The 25,888-nt window shown below is 42.2% G+C and overlaps 1 protein-coding gene and 1 long non-coding RNA gene across 2 annotated transcripts; one reads left to right on the forward strand and one right to left on the reverse strand.

Annotated features, from left to right (window-relative positions):
* Window positions 1-12,026, forward strand: LOC146185976 (uncharacterized). Its single transcript, XR_014708060.1, has 3 exons — window positions 1-359; window positions 4,304-4,423; window positions 11,860-12,026. It is a non-coding gene; the product is annotated as an uncharacterized LOC146185976 (long non-coding RNA).
* Window positions 3,743-25,764, reverse strand: Alg7 (Alg7 dolichyl-phosphate N-acetylglucosaminephosphotransferase). Its single transcript, XM_084606903.1, has 8 exons — window positions 25,374-25,764; window positions 25,138-25,252; window positions 21,188-21,401; window positions 19,792-19,938; window positions 16,677-16,761; window positions 12,988-13,176; window positions 10,205-10,448; window positions 3,743-3,876 (listed from the first exon to the last, which is right to left on the reverse strand). The coding sequence occupies exons 1-8, from the start codon at window positions 25,520-25,522 to the stop codon at window positions 3,811-3,813; spliced, it is 1,209 nt and encodes a 402-aa protein (XP_084463029.1). The 5' UTR covers window positions 25,523-25,764; the 3' UTR covers window positions 3,743-3,810.
* Window positions 25,765-25,888: the final 124 nt, after the last annotated feature.

The following is a 25,888-nucleotide window of genomic DNA, read 5'->3' on the forward strand; positions in this document are numbered from 1 at the left end:
TCGTTTATTACAGCGGCTTGCTGCGGTTTTCATGTGGCTGATGCGCCGACGTCGAGGTCAACGCTGGCGCATCATTTTGCTTCAAGCGCAGGCGTCGAGGCTCCGTTGAGGTGTACGACAACAGTGAGCCAGCTAACTTGTTGCACCCGACAGCGACCTTTCTTTGTGCAGAGTGTGCTGTACACGTTGACATAAACACTTTAACAGGCTTTTTTTTTTCTTCTTTTTTTTTTCCTTGGAGATTTGACGATGCGTTTCCAATTACCTTACACGTTGATCTTGAACTTCTTTTACGTTCTGTATGCCTATGCACATGACGATGACGAATACATGTAGTTCTAAACTGCACGCTGTTTGATGTAAGTACGTGAGCGTGATTTTTTGAAATTTTGTTTTGGGGATTATTCTGGTCACTACGCGCCGTGCTACAAGCAAAGCAACGATTAGACGCAGTAGGGCCAAATGGGTCCAAGTTTTTATCACAGCTACCTATAATTGCATGCGCTCCATGCTGGAGTTCATGAAATAAGTGGCGTTTCCCCCCCCCCCCCCCCTACATTTCGAACAAGCTCTTAAAATATAAAGCTGTACAGTTTACACTGATGCATAATTATCCAGAGTAGATCTTGCCGTCCATCAGGGCAGTTGTAGCAGTGTCATTACTAGTTAGTGCCCACTAAATGCTTTAAATTCCACAGTCCTCCACAGCCCTGTTAAAGTGCTACTACTGCTTAATATAAATATTTAAATACTACTGGAACGAAAATTAATAGCAAGCAGTGCTAGTAATATTCTGAAAAGGCAAAAAACGGTGGCTATGTCCATGTAGCTACTGGGTGTGCACCACTGGCCAAACATCTACATAAATATTGAACACCCTTAATGTCCTGGAAAGAATAAATCTGTCATTAATAGGAATAAAAATGAGGTTTGTCACCTTGGTACCCGATTCTGTTGATCTTTAACCTTGCCTGTGCAGCATATTTTATTCGTTTAATATTAATTCAGACTTCCATGAGAAGCAACTTGTGTGCTAAAAAATTATATTGCAAATACAACCTTCTCAAAAGCAGGGCCCATGTAAAGGTATACTGTGAGAAGGCACTATAAGTATGCCACTCTTTAGGTAAAGCATTCCTTCAGTGCTGTTCTGCATTTGGGCAGCAATGTCAAACTTCCATGATGAGGGATTCACACTAGGTATGGTACAGCTAGGGCACTTCTCTTAAAGCAAGTATGGGAGGCGAAAACGAGGTACTACACTACGATTTCAAATTCAAGTACAAATGAGGCTATTGCACAAACAGTTTCATTATTTGTTTCCCTAGGTTTTCTGTCCTATTTGGAAAACTGACTCATTTGTGGGGTTCATGAACAGCAGTTTTTCTCATGATTTGTTAACCAATATAGAAATGTCAGTTCCATCATTCAACAGTTTACCAAATCAGATAATTCTATTTCTTTTATTCACTACAGTTATTACCACGAGCATATTAATATCAAACTAGACCATCCTAGGAATATAGAGACCGGAAAGCGTGGCGTGACATGGTCCATAGGGTCACGAAGAGTCGGACACGACTGAACGACTGAACTGAACTAAGACCTTCCTGCCTTTGTCCACAGCAAGCGTGTTATTTCAACATTAAACCAGCCATTCTACACGAACTGCCTTGAAGCTGCCCTCTGCCTTTCCCGTTAGTCTGTTCCTTTATCTCACAGCCTTGGAGAAGGTCATCACTAATTGTATAGGTAGTGCAGAGACAGTAGTGATGATGATTGCAATAAGGTTTAGTGGCTTAAGGGCTGCTTTGACCAAAAAGCACCATGTTCATGGCATATTTTATCTACACAAGGTGAGGTCATAAATCCATTTTCCAAGCTTTTCATACCAGAGAAGAAGCTGACTACTCTGTCAGGGAATAACTTACCCACTGTATCACCAACGGGCATCCGGTAACAATGGAAATTGAGCCCTGCACCTCCTGCATACGAGATGGCACCACAGCAGTGCTAGTAATACCCATCAGCATTGTGTGTGTTCAATCGTCTTGGTCCTAAAGCATACTCTTTGAACTTAAATTAGTACAGAAAATAAGCACAAGACATCTGCTAGTTACTGTGTGGCTCTTCCCGCTTTGTGTTGTGGTAATATAAACTTTCTTGGCGTATTTTCTGGTAGCAATCGGGTTTAACCCAATGTGTCGGGAATTTCTCCGACATGCAGGAATTGGGCAAAACTGGGTTGTACCCCAAAAATAAAAGATGGCATGATGTACTGCTTGTTTGCAAGTTGCACAGCAGCCAAGTGCAATGCCATAATCGAAGGCTCTTTATCTATTTTGACCACCTGGAGTTAACAATGATCAGAATGCATTGTAATTGCAAATATTTTAATGCGGCGGCGTTAAAAGCCCCCATTCTTCGGAAAAACCAGCATCAGTGTTGTTCAGTTATTTACATTTGGTTTTGCAGGGCCAGGCACCGATGGGTGGTCAGGTTGTTTGATGCAGCGATACCATGACGTGCCTGCGTTGGCAGAACCTGCCAACTCTGGCTTCCAACTTGAGGTGTGAGGGCGAGAGAAATCGAACACTCCAGGACCTTTGGGTCCCTAAATCAGACATGCTACCCCTAGGCTATGCAGCCGTTTTTGTATGGCTTTGTTAATCGGGGCTTTATGTCAAGTGGTCTTCTTTCGCATAATGTGGTAGCTCAAGACCGCATGTGTGAGATAATACAAACAAAAATTAAAGGATCAATCACGCAATCAGCAAAGTGAATGTACGCGAACGAGGATCCACACGGGAAGCTACAGATGGTAACCATTGACACTGTCACGTCATGCCCTTAGAGGCAGACCTTGAGTTTGCCCCATTTTCCTTCATCTTTCAGCCCTGTTTAACTCCTTAAGCGCTTTATTTTTTTCTTAATAAATTTCTAACCAAACATGCTTATTTTTTTCACTGCTGATTTCGATATGTAATGTAATAAAAAAAAAAGTGTCTACCTCTAAAAAGTATTTGTACCAAAAACTAGCATTAGCATAATGAAGTAAGTGAAAAACGTGCCACCTGCTTAAAGTGAGAGAAAGAGTACTGCTGGGAATTCGGCAGATTTTCTATTTTAGATGTCGTGCCCAAATTTCCCTAAGGAGGTTGCATCGAAATGTTGCTGACGTCAATCTTCATCCACTGACGCTCACTTGGGATAGTCTCTCGTGAGCCGACATCGTCCTCATCGGAAGAACTGCTCATATCAATGTCATCACTGTCGTCATTGCTTCTCAAAACAATTAAAAAATCGCTGTCTTAATCATTATTTTCAGACAACAACAGCGGTAAAGAAAAGCAATTTTTTTTGCATGACAATGGGCCAGCAATACATGCGTCGCCTCCACAATATGGAATTTTTCTTATCAAGGCTGTGCTATATAATAAAATTTTCAAGCAGTAGAACAATCAGCAGTTAACAAGGCGAGGAACGATCCTGCAAGGACAAGCTACACTTGTCCAAAACGCTTTGAGGACGGTTTTACAAGGATACGCTGTAGTCATCCAAAGTACTTAATGGGTTAATATTAGCACTAGATGTATATAGCAAATCTTTAAGTACTTCACAGCGATTTTCATGTAATGCACAAAGGCACAAGATGCAACAATGCAATAGTACTCGAAATGTTCTGGTTTTTAAAGATATCACATTGTAAAGGAACAAAATCCAAATGAAAAATGCACAGGCATAGCACATCGGAACAATATTTTAATTGCCATAACTTGAAGCAATCAGAAGTACAAGAAAACAAGTAGACTAGAAGTCATAGAAGAGCCTTGCAAGGCCATATCGAATGCCAAATGCCACCATACTTGAAGCAACCTGGAAAGAATGATGAGAGATGACATTTTTTAATTGTTCACAGGAACTAAAGAAGGACAAAAAGTACAAAACCCCTGTCATTGGCAGTGTTAATTTCTTGCATTCTGGTGCCTGCCCGGTGGTGGCATTACTGATCATGATACAATTCTCTCTCACTCCCTGGTAACAAAGCAACCCTAATACATGTGATAAAGGAACAGTTTACATATTTATACGTGTCCTGCCCAGCAAATTTAATTTCGAGCACTAGCATTTGCAATTACAGGTTGATAGCAAAATAATGAGTATAACAAAGGAAGGACTATTCCCTTTGGAAGATTACAAAGAAGTCTATGTATTTGACATCTCATTTTTATGAAATCAAATTTTCCTACTAGATATAATGATCCTCAAAAAAAACCCATTGACCATTTCCGTGGTGGCGCAGTGGTTAAGATGCCCGACCACTGTACCCGGGTTTGGTCCTGACCACCGACGGCTGTGTTTCGATGGAGGCGAAACGAAGAAGCGTTCCTGTGATCTGCGACAGCACGTTAAGGATCCTCAGGTGGTCGAAATTACTCTGTAACCCTCCACTATGGCTCCTCTTTTTCCACTTTCATTCCCACCTGCCTCCCTTTCCTTAAGGTGCAGTTCAGGTGTCCACAGAAACAAGTGTGACAGATATTGCGCCTTTTCCTTCCTGTGAACCAATTATTATTATTATTATTATTATTATTATTATTATTATTATTATTTTGCGCTGGGTATGCCAGTTTGTAACAGTGCCTAACACTATTGTGCCTATTTAATGTGGTGGACTGCAGTCCCGCCATCCATCCTTCTCACTGCACATAGGTAATCCACTGTGCGTGCGCTCGGCTTCTCTAGTTTAGTTTTCGTTTGCTCAGCACCATCAGCGTGTTACAAGATATAGAAGCATCACTGGTTTGACAAGGCAGAGAGAGGAAACAGACTAAAAGGAAAACGATTTCCATTCACCAGTTCACCAAAATGCAACCTTCAATCAGGCGTACGCATTCTCCACATGCTATTTGTGTGCCGCAAAAAATAAATAAAGTGTTTGGTGCTTGCAAATGCATGACAAAACCAACCAAAACAGATACTTGTGGTGAAAACGCACATGTGCATTCTTTTACAATGGTCCATATCACCTTCAGCACCAAGAAGGCAAAGCGAGGCTGACTTGTTCAGTTGGCGCATGTAAATTCAAGCACAGTGGGTGCTGTGTGCATATGTTGAAGGCTCTCTCTCAGCGCACACAGGCAGCCCATTAAACACTGGCTTTGCTTCATTTGTATACCAACAGATGTATAGCTGCTCCGCCTGTGGCATGCAACAGTGGCAACACTAAAACTACATGCCATTATAGAGAGCCAACAGCTATAATAAAGAGAGTGTGGGACCCCTTTGACTTCTTCGCTAGAGTGAGACTGAACTGTGTATCCAACCTAAACTTAATCCGCATGCATATGGTTCACCTGCTTCTTATCAGTTAATGGCACTCATTAAAGCATAACAATTTCAAGGAGTGATCAATTAATTGAACTTCACATATCTGATGCAAATTAGACAGAAGATCTAGCACAGTTGCAGATATATCAAGCAGGGGCTTTTTTCTTTTAGTATGCTAACATGTGCTATTGTGAGCAAAAGTAAGAGAACTGCGGCCGCACTAGACGGGGGTGCCACGTGACAATGCAGCACTTCTGGCCTTGACACCAGGAGTGCTTCATCCACTGGTGCGTGCATTCAGTAAGTCACTGTCTGGGATTTGGATGCCCCCAAACTGCAGACCGCGCTGCACTAAAGATTTTGCTTACGACAGTACTATCATGAGGCATGCATTTCGTGCAGCCAAGATAGGTTATTGGCAAATGCCATATTTAGAAATGGTTTAATCAGATTATGCACTTCAGTATTTAAACTACATATTTTAAAGTGCTTCTTGGCAAGTTGTCGGCAATCAAAAGCACATCAGATATTTGCAAAGTACTGCACGTATCTGATCACACGTTCGGCTGCAGTTTAACTGCATGTCCCAATGCATAACTATCGCATTGCGGAAAACACTTTTTTTTTTTTATCGCATTGCTGCAAGTGACTTCAAAATGCCAAACCAGTGGCAAGATCTTGCAATGTTATGCGTGCTAATATCAGGCTTCACATCTTCTCAGTTTACACAGCACAGACACTTGCTCTGAGTTTTGTCTCAAAATGTTCTTAGCATCCCAAACTTTGGGAAATTTTTGCACCCAACTGATGACACTGGTACTGCTTGATAATAAACCCCACCAAAAAAAATGGCATGTTTGTGCTGGTAACTTCATTTGCCAAGCCAGTTTCCTGAACTTGGTAAATACAATAACCATATCACATATCGTATAATGACAATGATATATGGTTACTGCATTCGTCAAAACCAAAGAAGCTGTTAGGAAATCAAGGAAATATCTTGAGCGCTACATCATGATAAAGCAGGTGAAAACCATAAGCCCATTTAGCAGAGTAAGTATTAGGCGCAAAATTACCCTTTCTGTGGCATCTTCACCTCACGCAGAAGTCCTGGCATTTAGCACACCACTATGGCAGACTTCACGTTTCGTGTTGCTCTCCATTAAAACGGCGCAGTTTTTTGTGGAGAAGACACAACATGCAAGAGGAAACAATTACACGGATTTTTTTTTTTTCTTTTTTCACGTTACGGAGCAAAGAAACGCTGCCATGTACGAGCAGTCAAACAAATTTTGCAAAGCCAGTGTACTTGGACCGTGCAAAACACCTATCACAGACTGCCGCTTTCATGTTGCCGCAATGAACAGAAAAGTTATTGAGGAAAGCTGTGCGCAAACCATAATACACCTCCCTTTACATTGTGACGTAGATGATGCAGCAAGATCAGAGGGGCACGAAGCCTAGAAATGTCATCGTATTTACAAAATTTTCCACCCCTTCCGCCAAAACATACAGCATGTACGGCATAGCTTCACAACTACTTGTATCAGGGAGTCCTTTCAGTCGGTTCTCTCGCAGCATATCACTGTTACAATGATCAATGAAAAGGGAAAAAGCAATGAGGTGGATAAACCAGATGAAAATGTGGTGCTTTACATAGGTGGTGTTACACTGAGTTATGTTTCGGTTTCGCGGATGGGATATATATCTACATGTATCTGTGTGTACTTGTCTATTGGTTCTCTTTGGTCACACTATATAAATATGTGTGCTTGCTCAATAAATGTGCATGAAAGTGCTAGCTGACTCCCAATTAAATATTCTACAGGTGCTAACTGCATAATACAGGGATATACAACATATCTGCTGTTCTGATGAAGGCCCAGCTTTCTTTTGATATGCCAGATGTTTCAGTGAACACATAAAAAAATTATTTAAAATAGTGAGTTCAGAATAGAAAAAAAATATGTATACCCACACACGCATGCACGTGCACGCATACACATACACACACGCACACGCATGCACACACATTATATATCTTTAATATCTAATAGCTGTGAAGCTCCCCATAGGGCCCCATGTATAAAAAAACGCGATATTCGGGTGTCTACGAATAGTGGCGGCGCCCGCAGCCATTAACGGAAACTGTGTCTAAATTGCAAGCTTTCAGATTTTTGATAAATGCACAACCGCTATGAAAATAAAATATGTTCAAGAATTGCAGGGGTGCAAATCCTTAGAAATAAAAGACGTAGAGGCAATTAAGGCAAAAAAGAAGAAAGAGAAAGAGGTGAGTTCCTGAAGGCAATGATGGCAATAGCAGAAAGCTTCTATTAACCGCATCAAGGTGGCGCGACAATTCATAGGCACCCAAAAAGTGCGTACTAAAACCAGTCACTTTTTGAAGCAGAGTTTCCCAATCCAAAAGCTCTGATTATATGTGTGTATGTATATATATATATGTATGTGTGATGTGTGTGTGTAGCGGATGAAGGTTTTAATACAGGTGAAGGCTTGATGAATGAAAGGCGGGCGCAAGCGCCTCAGAGCCCAGATCAGTCTGCACTCGTCTCCCTCTTCTTCTTCCTTCAAGTCCAACTCCCCATTAAGCCGCTACGCTGCGTAACAAAATATATATGTATATATATGCAGTCAAACCCACTTGTAACAATATTGAGGTACAATGCAAATAGCATTGTTATAACCGATAATTGTTATATCGGGGTTAGGCTGAAAAAACAAGTAAAACATTATAAACTACACATTTAATGATGACGAGGTAGTTTACACTTTTTATTTCGTAGCGCTTAGAAACACATAATCTGTAAGCATTGTCTGCTTCATGGCAATCTGGCTGACATCTTTCTGCAGGGCATCCAACTGCTGAACATTATGTGAGCGGAAAGTTCTTAGCAAAAACAAAGTCCTGCAGGGAGTCTATTATTCTCAAAGCCCAGTGAGACGCAACCTGCACAGGTTCTGGTCCATCGTCATCGCCACTACTGTCACCGTCCTCCACACCAGTAACTGCTGCGACGATAGCCTCACCTGTCAGCTGTTCATATGTCGCGACTGTATTGTCGGCATGTAAAAATTCCTGAAGACCCGACGCATCGCCGCCACTATCACTCACTGTGGACCAACTTCAGTCATCGCTCTGTCGGCAGGAGCTTCACGACCTTCTGCGTCGCCGGCACCCCTGTGAAGCATGTCTTCCTGAAGCAGTTCATGATGGTGGAAGAGCTTACTTCTGCCATATGGAACTGAAGAGTGCAAGCAGTAGACAATCCACAGAGAAGACACGGACAGGTGCTTGTTTGCGCTCTTCAGTTCCATAGAAAATCATGAACCAACTAGGTTTGGTTTGTGGGGTTTGTGGTATATTAATTTGGTTTGGTTTGTGGTGTATTAATTAGAATTTCGGCAGCAAATTGTGTCCGCCGCACCAGAGAGTTTTTTCCTGCAAAGATTTCTCTTCTATTTTGATCTCACCATTTTTAGAAGTTCTTGAAAGTGTTCACAGAATACCGGGTATTTGGCAAAGGTGCTCAGATCACTGCTTTTAACCACCTGCACCCTGACCACATACAAGCATTTAGTTCAATACTTGGAATTATAGCAGAGTCGAAAAAAATGCTTCGTCCCATTACACTTGGTTCTAACACTAGGACTGGAAGAAGTGAAATCAACTCGAGCTGTATCTGCAAATTAGCAGTAGAGAAGACAGGGGTGATGTGAGCTATGAGTGTTGGACTGATTACAGAACTGCAAAATATTCAGAGCACTTCTCACAGCACAACACAGAATGATAACCGAGGTAATTTTTGCATTACCTCTACAATGCTCGTACTCGGCATGCAACGGGTAAAACTGAACAGGAAAGCAACTCTAGCCAAAGCTTAGCTTATCCACTGCTTGAGACTATTAACTGGCACAAATATAGAAACAACACGAAAAGAAGAAACATGTCCTTTGTTCTTGTCTTCAGATACCTACTTTCGCCCTAGTTAACACAGGTGACGACAAAAAGTGCCTGCTTGCCCCAACGTCACCTTCAACAAAAACACCACACCTTAGCCAGAATCCAGACTGATGTGCAAGCTGAGTGAAACGAATTGCTGAACACATATATGTGCATAATGTCACCACTGGTGTTCTGAAAATGGCATCTCAATCCAGTGCACAAGCATGGAATTGGCCATATTACCTTCGAAACGAAACAAGGCAGCTCTTTTAGGCGGCAGAGACAGCCAACATACACTACGAGTTTTTTTCGGCAGAGATCATCGTGAACCATGGAAGGAACAAATTGTACAAATAGGAGGTAGACTGAGGAACTAATCAAGTGCAGAGGTCCAAGTTTAGAGCGATTTTTGTTCCACACTTCACACCGTCCAAACTGCAGAATCACTTTACAAAACAAACATCAATCATAGGGCACTATAGCGCAATTATCATGAGCTGCTTGCTATCATAGCCTGATAAGTCGCCATCCTTCTATTTCCTACTATTTATTCTAATGATATAGTATTATCTCATAGTTTCAGCGCCACTGCCATTATCACTCCCGTTATGTTCACCTAAATGGTATCAAAATAAAACAAAGATGCTTGCATAAAACCTACCGAAGCGTCCTTGTCACTAGTTTAACCGATAATTCCTTTCGAGTGGAGCAAAAAAGGGCGTGTCAAGATACAAGTAGACCTTGGTAAAAAGAGCGAACAAAAACTGTCATTTGCAGATGGGTTCAGCTGCTAAACTGCCAAACACGTTTTCGTAGAATAGGTACAGCCTAGCTATTCCAATATTCCCCCGCTCTCTAACCTCATGGCGTGAGTCTGTTCTGCACCACAGGCAACAGATGACCCACCTGAATAGCCAGGAGCACGGTGGTGAGTGACTGCTCATGCCGTTTGCCGCCCCACACTAGCACGAGATTGATGAGCGTGAAGTTGCTGCATTCCACCTCGTCACTGCTTTTCTCGTGCACCGGCTTGCACTGCACCAGCCCAAGTGTTCTGTAGAGATACAGCACCAATCGTCCCAGGGCACCGAGCGAGGACACCCGGAACCGCACTGTGCTCGCCTCCATTCTGTCGTCCTCCACACAGTACCTGAAAGAAGCAGGAACATTAAGTGTGGGCAAAGAGTCAGTCAAGTCGGCACTCGTCCAGAAGCATGGCACGAGAGAACCACAGCGTACACTACACTTCTCTCAGCAACCTATCTCCTATGAGGGGCCTAAAAAATTTCTTATCAATCTCTGCCAGTGCAGACACCCAATGAAAACACTAAGCATCGCGTTGGATATCTTGGTACCATGTGCTATTAAATGCAAGTGGTGGCATAATGCCACCTGGCTCTACGCAAGGAATTAAATATTGTACTGCAATGCAGTTGATTCTCGATCATTGAAAACTTGGAGAGCGAAAATTTGTTCTAATTTGCCAGTTCTAACTTAGCAGTCTTTTTACTCAACACTCTAGTTACACCAATCCAGAAAATCAGAGGTTTAACATAAAGAGAGCTTACTGTACTCCTATTTCAGCTGGCTCACCTGCCGCTCATCCACTAAACACATTGAATTCCTAACGTACAGGCCACCAATACAGTTCTATCATTCGAGATCTTCCCTTGTGCAACTCTCGTGACAAACCTTGAGTGTGGCGTGAGCACGGCAGCTAAGCTTGAAGCTCAGTGATGTACTAACAGCCATTGCGTGTTATGGCACATGGGGTTTAGGCCTTCTAAACCTGCACACGAGAGTTTCGAGAGATACTGTAGTGGAGGGCTTCTACTTTCACTTTTGACCTTCACCAAAATGCGGCCATCACAGCTGCGATTCGATTCCTGGGTCCAAGCTTCAAATGCCATAGCTACTAATTCACTACAGTGAGCCCAGTGATTACCAACAAGCCTGGATGGAAGTGGGGCATTCTCAGCAGCGGAAACACTGATGCATCGTAATCTCTCTCTTCCTTTCACATGGTTCTTGGCAGCCATGCAATGCACTACGGCAAAACAGGCAACTTGGTTTTGACTCTGTTCAGATCTCTCATGATTTTGCAAGATTCTAAAGTCCTCACATGTTCCCCCACAAATGTTAGATAATGTTAGATTATATAAACAGACAGCTCGCACTTCCCACTTCGTTTCTCAAACGAGTCTTAATCACAAGCATCACCACAGAGGGGCTGTCCTGTACGCATTATTGCGAATCAGAGTTCCATTACTTGTAACAGAAGCTTAGCTTGGTTTGGGCTAGTTGGTGTAAGTCTTTAGAAAATACAGCGCAAAAAAAGACAAGGACGACACAGATGCAGACGGGACACGCGCTACCTGTGTCGTCCTTGTGTTTTTCGTGCCATTTTTCCTAAAAGCTGTCACTTGTCTTTTCATGAAACAGCTGACACTTCACAGTAAAAGGAAGTGAGCAAAAGGTCATTTTACTTTACTTTCACAACCTGTAATTACCTGAGCATAAGCATGCTTCGTTTTATTCATTTCCCCCCCTTTTTTTTTCAGCTGTGACCTACATGTTCTCACTACTGCCAGGGAAGACCGTAAAGTATAAGCCATTGAAAATGTGGCAAAAAGGCAATCAATCAATCAATGAGCATTTATTTCACCAACACAGCAAAGTCATGTTGCCGTCAAACTAAAAGCACCGCTGCTGAAACATGTTGCTCAGTTCTTGCAGTTTTCTTTGTCTCTTTTCAGCAATTTAAACATCTGCTATACACACGAACAAATTATGCCGATTAAGTTTGTGTTTTGACCGCTGCTTCAGACGATCACTAGTATTTAGAGCCTTGCTTCACGCATATAATTTCCATGCTGCACATGTTGCACAACAAATGGAAACGCTCGTTCTTGTTAGGGGCACTGTGTCGCTGGTTAAAAATTCAGCTAATTAAGGAATCAACATCTTGTGACAATGAAAGAAGCTTCCTTTTGCCCACTGTTTGGCACAACCCTAGCACATCAGCCGCACAAAGCACCCACTATCACTGTCTCAAATGCGTACTATAAAAAAAAAAAAATCCCAAGCAGTACTCACATTCTAAAACTGGCGCACACAAACGTCTAAAGTTTTGAATACAAAACTTTTGGTCTCCGCATACAATTCTCAGCTTTTTACATCCAGCATGTGCAAGTATCTGTAACCGATTAGTTCTAACAATCATGATGGATGCTGTCTTTTTGGAAAAGGATTGTCACGCGTAACCACTGTGGTATATCACCTCCGTGCAAGGAACAAGCGAAGTATGTTGCATCCAGAGATGCTCCTTCCTCCGCAAACACCATATTGCCTGGGGGCTCCATGAATGTGACATCGAAGACAGAAATAGGCACATCTCTGTAGCACATGACTTTTGAAGAACTGATATCAATCTGCGGACTGGGTGTGACGTTCCAGCGTACCGCTAATTGGTAATTAGTACACGACTGCAACATTAACTACGCCTTCCATTTATCACACGCACTCCATACATGTCGCAATGTCGTTCACAATTGCCAACCTTCCACTGGGCTGTAACTATGCGTGCAACGCACCTCATGCCTTCGATGCCACAGAGTTTTATGGTAAGAAGCATTGTGGCTAGAGCTTAACCTCAACTCTGCCATGTAGCAAGGAAACCGATAAAGCACCTGGGTAGCCGGTGCCTTGGGCATGGCACAAGGTGGAAGAGCTGGGGCACACTGTACAGAAAGTTGAACACTTGGGGCAGGAAGAATAGCAGCATGGTCTTGCTAAAGTGGCCCAGGATGCCGACCACCGCAAAGGTCATGCCCGCAAAGTAGCAGAATGTGTCGCCCACAAAAACATGCGATGGGTACCTGCAACAAAGAAAAGGTGGTGGGGAGTTCAAGCTGTACAAAACTGCCAACAGTTTCAAAACCACGAAGCTGCCGGTAACGTTTATATCGGTGCACGTAGGGTAGCATTTGGATTTCCAACAAGATCTTTATATGTCCACATTTCCCTCATTCCACTGACCCTCGGCAGCTCTTAACTCACAAGTGCTTGTTTACACGAAGGTGTGTGCATGACTGCCCACACAGACTGCACCCATCAGGCTTACCCTCTGCATAGGCGCCACTGATGTGGCTGTTATGCTGGCAGCAAGCTTCAAAACAGGGACACAAGCAGCACTTAACATGAGTGGCCATGACATAAAAATCCCTGTCCCTTGTATTCTTTTGAACTTATCTGAACTGCCTGGCTAACGACCCAAGATCTTTTTGGGCCCAGGCAGGCTTAACAGTAAATGTATGCCAGAAAGCCTGGCTTCCAGGAGGTCAGCTTAGGTCTGATCGGTGCTCTAGCTTGCTACATGTTACAAGGCAGCCACAAAACAAGACAAAAGCAACTCTGAGACTGCTTTCTTTTTAGTACACTGCAAGTACCACATAAGCCTTCTCTAAAACAATGGTTCTTTGTGTGCCACCTAGAGCAGCATTTCCTGCTGGCCATCTCTGCACAGCTAGCGGTTGCATCCCCTGGGCATGAGCCATTCCACGTCTTTTACATGGCACGCTGCATTTTCTACTAGCAAAATGGGATACCGACAGAGGTACACTGAAGGCCTTAGGAGGCAATCAAGCAAAAGTGATTGTGATACGATCAACGCTGAGAATCCAACCTTGCTGAATAGCTTGATTTTCTTCCTTTCCTAGCATGGCAGCAGTCCAGCTAATACTGTTGCTATTTCGTTTTGTTTGAATCTACCTTGCTGGCATGCACTACAAGTATCACTTCAAACACAAATAACTGCAATGCAAAAACAATCGTACAAAAGCATTTGCTGCAGATGTAGTGCAAGCACGAATTTGTTAACATCTCCACATAATAATACTTGCAACAAAGAAGCATTCAAACGTCAGATGTGTCCGAGTTCACAGACTCCTTCAACTAAAATCTTTTCATTTTGTTGCTACCTTTATAACTGTCATGTTCGCAACTCATTTGACACTAACAATACATACATTTTTGTTACAATTTGTGCTGATACCTATTGAGCATGAAGAAGCATTACTCAAGGAACCATCCAGGGAAATTTTTTTTCAAAGGAGATTTCCACGTATGGTCATACCTACAAAAGCCCTCTGCATCTCAGAGCCCATCCGTCTACTCTTGTCATGTGCACATGCTGAAAGCTATAGATCGAAAAGATGAACAAATTCCCTTAATGCCTCCTATCTGCCTCCCGCAGCCTGTTATAAGCATGACTGACATGAAGTACGGATTAAGGGCAGCAATTGAGGAGAGGAGCAATGAGAACTTCAAAGGGACATTGCCGACTCTTATTCACATTGTATTCATATTCATCTCAAATGTTCACCGGCACATAATGTAAGGGGTAGTTTTAAGGCTGCTTTAATAAGTATACAATAAACCTCTGAAGAAAACTAGGTTTGCTTTGGTTTATAGAGTTTACGAAGCGCGATTCAGGTGTCCACAGAACAAGTGTGACAGATGCTGCGCCTTTCTTTTCCTGTGAACCAACTATTATTATTATTCTCTAACATGCACTGATACCGCACAGCACACAGGCGTCTTTTTTTTTTTTTTTTTTGCCTCCATAGAAATGTGGCCAAAAGCGGCCACCGCGGCCGGGATTCGATCCTGTACCCTTGGGCTGCACCCCCTAACCACTGCACCACCGCAGCAAGGTGAAGAAAACAATAGCCTATACAACTCAGCGACGAAGGGGCACATGCCTTCATAGAAGGTCTTCCAGCCAATAGGCTGGACCAAATTGCACGATGTCGCAGTTAATTTGTGGTTAATCCCCTGTCACACTCTTGCAATACTGCTGTGCTATTGCGACCACAGATCCCATCTTTCTCTGCATGAGCAACTTTGCTTCGATGTGTGCCCGCGTTGGATGCAACGGGGTTCTGAAGAGAGAAACCAGTAAAGTGGATGACCCAGTACATGCACATATGAGAAAAGGGTGCATGGGTTTAGTTGTGTACCAGACTTAAGCAAAGAGTCCAGCAAAACCCCTCTGCAGGAAAGTTGCTTAGCCACGTCATCACCACAGGTGGTGATGACGTGGCTCTGGGGACGCTCTCAAATAACTTGTCTACTAGAGAGCATTTTGAAACATTTCTTATTTTGCTCTGATCATCCACTTATATGCTAAAAATGTATTTTCATAATCATATTTTATATTATATATTTGCAATTTTGTTTAAGTGCTTTACTTGAAAAAAAAAAATATATATACCATGGCCACGATCCAGAACACGAGGGAACAGTCTGAGTCCGTATGAAAGCGAAAGCTTTGTGTGCATGCAGTGATGTCTTCCTCAGTGTCGTTTTAAAAGCAACAGTTACAAAATGATGGGTACACACTGATGCAAGGCAAAACTCTCCCAGGCCCTCGCTTCTTACTGCCCAGTGCTGTGTGATCATTAGCCTACTTTTTCTTTTCCAGTTCTGTACTCACTGCTCTTTCACTGCCTTCTTTCCACATTCATAGCTTTTCTTTTCCCATGCACGCCACTTTTTTTATAAAAGTTGGCTTCTCCTCACAGCTGCAAGCCTAGTGGCTAAGCAATCTCAAAGAGCACCATGTTATCGTCTGTTATCATGTTATAGTATGTCACCATGGCCAAATGTTATCATATTTATATATATATATATATATATATATATATATATATATATATATATATATATATATATATATTTGTTTGTTTTTTTTGTTTTACGAGAAACAACAAGAAATACATGACCATCTACATAAGGAAAACGGGACTACATCTCCACTTCATTATACACAAATTTTTCCAACATGAGAGTTTACTATGGTGTAGTTCTGCTGTACCTTTGTCAACACATAACCCGAAGACCAGTATATCTGTCCCTCCTTGCAACTGTAGCTAAGATTTGCAACATTCATGAGCACATTCCTATACACACGCGGTGGCCGCTTTTCGATGTAGGTGAAAAGCAAGGCACCCATATGCAGTGCGAGGTGAGAGCGCGTTAAGGAACCCCAGGTGGTCAAAAATTACAGAGCCCTCCACTGTGGCGTCTCTCATAGCCCGATTCGCTTTGGGACATTAAGCCCCATGAACCAAACCAACTCCTATGCACATGTCCTGTTTACGATGCACTTTAGACGAGAACCATGGTTCGGTTTGTTTTTTACGTGTGATATTTTCCAGCAGTTTATGCAACAACCGTAAGACAGCAAGCCCACATTCCAACTCTTCTCTAGCAATAACTCTGGCATTTGCATGCATCATTTAGTATGTAATAATTAAGTGCTGCTAACAAAACAATCATGAGCAAGCAGAAGCAGGGTGCAGAAGCATGCACTCACCAGTTGTACCTGAGAAGACCCAAGGTAGTCATTAGGAAAGGAGGCATCAGGTAAAGTGAAAAGAGGTGGTTTTTCCAGCAGTCACCTAACAATCAAAGAGAGCACAATGCAAAAGCAGTTCACGGTCCAGAGTTGCACCTACTGTTCAGAAGAAGAGTATGCAGTTTATTAGAAACAAATATGAATGACTAGCACAAGGGAGAGAATTCGGTATGTACACACCTACGCACCCCTTAAGGGGCATACATATAAGCCCCTACCCCCTCCTCCCTTTTGTTTTCTTAAAGACAACCTGTTAGTTTGTGCAGAATTTTTTTTTTTTCACACGATTGCCAAAAACGACTACCGCCTCACCTCCACCGTCACCCCCTCCCCTATTTTTAAATCCTAGAAAAACCCCAGAGCAAGTTGGTCAAGCATGTCTCTTCGGCCAAATGCCTGTAAAGCGAAGTGCTGAGCACCAAATATGTGGACTAGCACCATTCCAGAAAGAGCAGATTGGCTTATAAGGTTCAACGTACGAAAGCAACATCCACTATGAGGGATGTTGTAGTGAAGAACTTAAGATATTTCGACTCCCTGAAGTTCTTTAGCATGCACCGACATCATCATGCAGTGCAGGGGTGCTTTGCATTTCGCCTCCACCGAATTGCGGCTGTCACAGCCGGGGTGAATGCATGCGACCAGCAGTCCACGAGGCTGCAGCGGAGCATATTCCAGAAAGGAAATTCACAGCAGTAAAGTTAAAAGAAAGGGGAAAAAAAGTTCAAATTGCATAAAAAACAAGTGCAAGTACACCAGCTGAAATCTAGAGGAGGAAATGAACACTGCCAGCTACAGGGCATCCAATACAAAGAACTGACAGTCAATGGTCAGTGAGGGTAACCAAGTGGATTGCAACCGAAACAAAGCATAAAAGGATGTGGCAACAGGAGAGGTGGCGAGATGAGATTGGGAAGTTTGTGGTGATGAGGTGACTGCAACTGGTATGGTACAGGATGGGGGTTAATTGAAAGGACATGAGATCAGCCTTTGCCCTTCAGCAGGAATAAACATGCTGACAAGGACCATCATCATCATCGCCAGGTGCAAGTGCTGCACACCTGCTCTGGTCTGTACCTTTTCTGTAAATTTATCTGTACTATAAGACTGCTCCCACACCACGCTGTACTCCGCTAGCAAACCTAGCAAAACTAGAAATATAATTTGCATAAAGCCATCCACAGTAAAATAGCAAGAAAGTAAAAATAAAGTAATTTTAGATCGACCAGCATCCGCATCATCACTCGTCCTTTGGTGTGTACCGATCCATTTGTGCCGAGTTCACCCGAAATGATAACATATTTTCAAGCTATTTTGCTTCTCTACAAACCACCTTTTAATGCCATCAGGTATGAAGCTCCTGCTAAAAAACACGGCTTTTCCAGAAAAAAAAACAGCTTAAATATAGCATAATACTCGCCAACAACTCAATATGCAGTTTTTCACGCAACGGGTGATGACTTCAAGAACAAGCAAATTCACTGGTCATGCCTCATGAACAACTTCCAAGAATAGAACTACTTGGAGCATGACAAAAGTCTTTAGAGTGATGCGAGACTGATGCGTGCAAAGAAAAATTAGCTGTGGTATAGCTTGTGGTTAAACCTGGAGTTACACGAGAGCTATCTGCATGGCTACACTTAGGTTCGGCTTGAAAGTAAAGACATAGCTTTTGCACATGTAGTAGTTTACTCCATGGTTTCAGCTTTATTTATGCCATAGGGGGAACTTTTGACCACTAAAGTGCGATGAGGCAAAAGCGTCTGTTGAGCGGTGGTCCGAAAACCTCCACTATGGCACCTCTTTCTCTCTGCTTTCACTCTCACTTTCGTTGTGACTCGTAAGCTACTAGCCAACATATACAGCCCCACTTTAATCGAGCCGTATGAACAGGCCTGCGTGGCCTAGGGATAACGTGAATACAAATGTTTTAGCAGGCTGATTGTGATATCCCCCTTTTAGCGGTTGCTAGGCAATGGCTCAAGGTCAGTGCGACCACGGCGAAAAGGCGTAGTGTAGCTCTCCCTACAAAAACTACGAGCAGAAACAAACCAGCTGTGACAAAATGCCACTGTGGTATCGTCACAAAAAAGTATAGCCCCGAGGAGACATGCAATCTCATGATGTCATGCTTGAAGTCATGAGTTCAGCTACATTGATGTTTGCTTGTTCAAGTTTTTTGGCTTTAAAATTCCTTGTTGTTTTCAATTGCAAAGTCCAGTCGTCATTAAACACTTTTTATTTTCAATTCTCTCATTGCAAGTTTCTTGGCTAAAAAGCAGCTTTCCACGGCCAAACAAATGATAATCGATTTTAAGGAACCCATCTATGTGCCCACACTAGGAAAATTAAACAATGCATGCATAAAGTATAGCCGTTGGCACGCTTAACATGAATGCTCGACCATGTGGCCTGGATGGATATTTGCGTCGCTCAGAGCTAGCCGCTAGGCCTGAAATCATGTTGTACGATATGTTTGAGGCTGGTGGAGTTCGCTGGTGTCTTTTAGCCATCGTATCGGGCTGTCGAACCCATCGGTCAGCACTAAATAGCACTTAAAATTCGTCGAGGGCACGCACTCGAGCATTCATGTTAACCGTGCTGACGGCTGTACATACAATGACAAGCTTATAATTATGAAGGTAGCAATGCGTCAAGCAAGCAGATGTAGAGACAGCTATAGACATAGATGTCTAACTCAATATGACATACAAATGCAGGGAAAAAGACAGGCTTTATTATACTAAGATAATAAGAAAGCCAATAGCTACTGACACAAAGGAAAGCATAGGGGATTATTTTTCTGTGTGTTTATGGATGTTAAGTAATAACTAATTGCAGAAATAACTGATAGTTATCTTAAAGCAGAGATAACTGAGAAAGTAGAAAAGCAACCAACCACATGCCGCCAGTGGTTTGCCGGTTCTCCTGCTTTCTAATCAATTATCTCTGCGATTGGTTATTACTTCACATTCATAATTGCACAAAAAAATCCCCTATGCTTTGCTTTGTGTCAGTGGCTCCCTTATGTATTTCAAAACGACATAGAATTATAATTAAAAACTTCTCTTACCAAACAATTCAATTAGATTGAAAATGATGATGGAGGCAGCAATGACAGCTGACTGGCCTGCTTCGAGACCATTGATACCGGCAAGAATGTTGATGGCATTTGTGCAGAATACAGCCAGCATGCCCATGTAGATGTAGTACAATGGACCTGGAAATCCACCACAAACACGCATAAGCAAAAATGAAACATATTGCAACATATTTGGTAACAAGGGCATTATGTATATAACACAAACAAAGTTTTGGATTAATAAATATAGAAGAAACCCTAAGTTGAGTAATTTCAGTTAGGGAATATAATTACTCATCAGCATCCACTGGTGAACGTTCATCAGCAATTATAAAGGCGAAAGCCCTTCTTAGCTCGAGAGTGGCGTCCGCAAAAGTGTGTCAAACTAGACAGATCCAAAGCCAATCCAACAGAAGGCACATAACAAGGCAGATCAGGATTTAACCTTTAAGAAAAAAATCGTCCTCCACTGGGAACCGAACTCCTATGCATCCGAACAGGCTAACCAACTGCGCCACATCAGGCACATGAGAAAAATATCTTAATTCTTATTGTCTAGCGGTATGCAGTCTCAATGGCAACGTAGGGGCGCGACAACGATGGATTCACTTCCATCTCCATGGGGGAGCGTGACTGGCCGCAGCTGAGCGTCAAACAACGCCGCATGCCATCTGCCGACAGCTGTGAAACCAAGCGATGCAATGAGAGTGCGACACTACCGCCGATGGCCGCCGAAAGGCTTTCACCTTATCGCTCTTAAGGGGTCTGAAGCGCCTCCCAGAATTTTTCTCCAGTTTAAATTTACTCCGCCTTCAAGGTTCAAGATAAATGCACTTGATTAGCATTGGTCCCATTTAGGATTCTGCCTCGCCTTACAATTGTCTACTGGTGAGAAAGCTTCATATTTTTCCTTTGAAGCTGTTTTCTGACTTGAACATTCTGACTCCGTAGTCTGCGCCCCCTCCACAGAGTTCATGTTTTGCCTTGAAGATAGTGATTCTGCTCTCCTTTCACAGAATTAATGTGTTTCCTATCATACTAAAAAAAATGCTAGCTTGTTCACTGTGAAATCTCACTCGTGGGCGAAATTTTGTCAATTCATTAAATATGCACTTTGTGCAAAAAACAAACAAAAATCATCCGCTATGCATTGTTTATACAAAATGTAACAGATTATCAAAAAAGGCTGAACGGTTTGTTATGTTGTTCTACGACCCCTTGCCAACTAGTAAGAAAACGAATAAGACACAAACAAATGAAAAAAAGTGCAACACAGAGGCTAAACCCCACAGTCAGGCTTAAACATTTAACATTTTCCTTAAAGGTCAATCAATGCATAAGCAGTTGCATAAAAGAGTCACTCAAGATATGCCTGATGTCAACTGACCCAGCCACAAGTCATTGCCAAGTGCAAAACGCAGTGGCTTGGGCACAATTATGGTAGTGTTGTTGAAAGTGACATAGTAGACAACAAGTAGAGGCAGGGAGGCTAGTGTGGGCAATAGCAGCTTGTCTCTCCATTTGAGGTCCAGCACATCGTCCGCGAAACCCAGCAGCAGCATGCAACAGATGGACAGCAGTGCTGCCAGCAGCTCCACAAACTGCAAGAAAAGAGGAACAGAAGATTGACCAAATGCAGAAAGACTGATGCATGTTCCCATTTCCATCGCTCATTACCTTAACAGCTTTTCACCAGTGCTCTCACAAGTGTAAAATGCAACTGAAGGGCAATGTGCGCAGGATCCATTCAATTAGCCTGCACCATGTAAACTGGTTCTGGCAGTGCAGCCCTTAGCCATTCATTTCAGTGGTGGAACATCGTACCCTCTGCATGATGCCACTTGTTTCTAAGAAGTGCAGACACCACGTGGTTATTGCAGAGAATAGTGCCCGAGTTGATCAGGAAACGGCTATGCATACTTCTCACCATGTTGAAAAAGTAAATGCGCAAACGACATGATGAATATTGACACTTCAGTCATGTTCAGTAAAAGAACACACTTCAATGAAAACTGCTATCCGAAAATTCTTTACATGGTTGAAGATGCTGGCAACGGTTGCTGGGGGTGGCACGCAGATGGGCACAATTTGCTGGCGACGCCAAGACTAGCATACAGCTGGAGCTACACTACACTCAGCCAATGGCAACACTATACAGCTGCCTGAACTGGCACTGCGAAGCTCAGCGGCATCACCACACAGAAAATAATGAAGTCATAATGCAGGCCAGCAAAGGCAAAGGGGTGGATGGATTGACAGCTATAACTACAAGATGCAAGCATGAAGGTTCAGAAAAAGAATCAATAAAAATGACAAACATAAATTGCACTTACAAAATGCAAAATGAAAAGGTACGAGAAACAATCTTAAACATCTCATTTAAAAAATAACGGAGAAGGTAGACAGTACAAGACATTAATGAAATTATAACGTTTCAATCTTACGGGAGATATAATTGTAGATGTAGTATTTCACAAAGTAGCGAAGTAATGCATTTCATGTCTTGACATTCTGTGAGAAAAAAAAAAGTACATATATGTGCCTAACATCTTATATTAATTTCTCTAGTTCAAAACTCAGCAGATCTCGTCAAGTGATTTGAGATGTACACTTATGCATTGTATTGAGCAAATGCAGAGCAGATGTGAAAACTAGAAAAGGACTTAAGACAGACTTTAATACATTTAAGTTCTTATAAAACAGTGCATGTTTACATGCCAAACCCCATCAGTAGCCCACATGAAACTAATCATGGTTTATAGCAGGAGCTGCGAAATAAGGTAGAAACGCAAATTTATATGATTTAATATGAAGGTGCTTTTAGACTAGGTGCACTAAACAACAGTGTGAAGCACAGATAAAAACCAACAATACAATAAAAATGTGAAAATAGAAATTTCGGCTGCATTGGTCACCAGTCTCTCTCTCTCTCTCTCTCACACACACACACACGCACGCACGCACGCACGCACGCACGCACGCACGCACACACACACACACACACACACACACACACACACACACACACACACACACACACACACACACACACACACACACACACACACACACACACACACACACACACACACACACACACATTTCTTTCATTTCTTTTTTGCAAGCTTTGCCAAACGTGTTATCCCATCAATATTTCATGCTATTATGTTCATGTTACCTTGCACAATTCATATTTCTGGCCAGCTCCAAGGTCACCAACATCTTGCAGCTTCGTTCTGACGATACACCAGTGTGTGTTTTAAGACACATTTAAGCCTATGCTACTTTTGTTTTGTACATGTTGACATCTCTACAAACATTTTTGAAAAATATAATAATAATTACAATAAGTGTGTTCTGTTCAGAATGCCTATACTTTGTATAAAGACCATTGATGTGGATGCGGTCAAAGTTCCCACCTATAATCATGACAGCACACCTTTAGTCATCTCTGAACATTGGCGATGACACTGTGTTGGGGAATAGAAGAAATCTTGCAACTGGCAATGGAATATAGAAAGACTACCCGAAAAAGTGATTGCCAAAGGCCCTACAAGACCGTTTCTGTTTGCATCGACTAGCTAGAGCCACAAATCTAGAGATGACAAATGCATCGTGACAACTGCCTCCGCTTTCCTCTGACATCATGGCTGAAACTACTCGTCACTGAATCAGTAATTGCAATGAAAATGCGAATGTTATATAACTCATGCTATAAACACTTACGGTTAAGATGACAGTGTTTGGAAGAATAAATAGGTGATTGTACTTGATTCAAAGGCAGTAAGTAGTAACATATACTCAACTAACACAATTCAATGTAAAGATGGTGGTGGCATCTGCCAATTTTTGGATAAAGAAATTGTACCCAGTTTAAGCCACACCCATTTTGACATGTCTACTTGGTGCACGTTTTCGGATTAAGAGCAGTGATGTTGTTAAGAACAAACAGGACCCTGTGCAAATTTTTACACATCAGAAAACATTACAAATAATTGAGTAACTTCGAGATTTCATTTTATGGAAAACCTCTTGCCCTCCAACATGCAACAATTAGATGTCCCGCACTGAGATACGATCACAACTGCACTAAAATAAACCTGCTCACATTATTTTTTACAATGAATAAATGGATGAGCAACAAACCACACTCCCATGTTGTCAACTTATTTATGTTAGCCATTTTGCATTTTTTTTCTGCAAAGCCTAGGGACTAACGATTAAAAGTTATAGCAATTATGTTTTACTGACATTTTAATATTGCTAGAAGTGAGCTCAACTATATTTATTATCGGAACTTGAGTACATTCGTGCATTAAATGGAACAGGTCATAAAACATATGCTAAGTTAATGATGCCTGTTGATTAATAATGTCTGTTGGAGACAGAAAGATCAAATCTGAAGAGTCAATGAGCTAATGATTGAGACAGGAAGGAAACAGTTGAACAACAAGATATGGGAAGGTAGTGTGAATGGAAGGTAATGATATAACACGAGTTGCACGGATTGACACATGGCACCAAAACTGTTTCTTCTCGGTGTTAGTGATGATACATAATAAAGGTGATTTTCTGAGAGCTATTAACATATTGTTTTTTTGTTTTTTTTTGTCATCATGTAGATAAGCAATATAGCTTTATTGAGATGCAATTCGCTGTCAGGGCCTGTATTCTAAGTTTGCGCTGTTATTGAAAGTGTCGCTGTCTCCCCGACCTTGAGCCATCTGATCCGTGGACACACCAGAGCTGGATGCCGTTACCACTTCCAGTTGGCTCGAATTTGGGGAGATAGCAACACTTTCAATAATAATAAGCATCTTAAACCACAATATGGGGATTACTGTTGTCAAGGGACGAGCGTAACTGGTACTGTTTAGGCTCCTAAAGTTGATGTACAAATGTGACTGTAAAGGAGGAGATGTCTTGAACAGTGTAGGCACGTGTGAAGAGCATGTCCCGCTCACTGTGTCCATGTAAAGTTTCAGTGCTTCCAATATGACACGTGCATATCAAATAGCCCGATTGACGACCCTCATAAATTCGCAAATGATGGACGGCTTGTGCCAAATGGCTGCCATATTTGTGAACCGAGAGCATCGATAAATCCTGTTTATCTTTTCTGCTTCTTTCTACCTGCCTTGTGGGAGTCTGATGGATGCTATCTGTAGTGCACCATTATGGCAACCCCGACTTCATGTATGTACAAGCATTCTGTATGACAGCACCAATGAGTTGAGGCTAGTTCAACACATACAATTTGGCAACTTGCAATTGGCAATTTGGATCACTTTGGCAACTTGGCGTTCCAAGTGTTCACGGTGGGGGAAAAAAACTTACATCACTGTGTGGAAAGCTGGATGCATCAGTCAGGTAGTTGAAGAAAGGTACGGGGATGAACAGGAATGTAGTAATCAAGAAGACGGTCGCTGAAATCACGCCAATAGCTTCTGGTCTGAAAGCGAAATGAAGGGAAAAAACCCTACAGCATACATGGAGATAGCCGAGTAATACTAAACACAAGCTTGTATAACGGGCACCAAAAAGCACCCAGCAGAACAATCGATATCACTTACATCTTGGTTTTTGTAGTTTTGCTCATGTCGACACCGGAAAGCCCAGCTTTAATAAACACATCTCTGAAGCGAGGTATTAAGTTGAGCGTGACTAGATGAGCAAGAATTGACATCGCCAGATTAATTCCGAGGACGATTAGCGAGTTCATTGTAGACGCTCCTGTGTGGACATTAGACACAAATGTTCGCACTCCAAAACAAGCAATAGCAGAATGAACACATCACAGTCCACAAATGAGACATGCAAACCGACACGTCGCCACGAACGACGCTTTGCACATAGGAACGATAAACTGAAGAATGTACGGCACGATGCTGACGATGCATCAAACAAGCGCTGACCGAGAGTTGAAATCGTGGGTACGAAAGCTGTGACGTATACGATCTTAAACCATGCATAAACGTTAAAATAATTCCTACCGCCATCACTGAAGCGAAAGACAGCAAATCGAATTTGAACTGCATATATTAATACCTATTTTAAATTTAACTGTTTGAAGCTGCATTGTTCACGT

The sequence above is a fragment of the Amblyomma maculatum genome, chromosome 6 (genome assembly GCF_055883805.1).
Source record: "Amblyomma maculatum isolate TAMU_Amacu chromosome 6, ASM5588380v1, whole genome shotgun sequence".
Lineage (NCBI taxonomy): Eukaryota > Metazoa > Arthropoda > Arachnida > Ixodida > Ixodidae > Amblyomma > Amblyomma maculatum.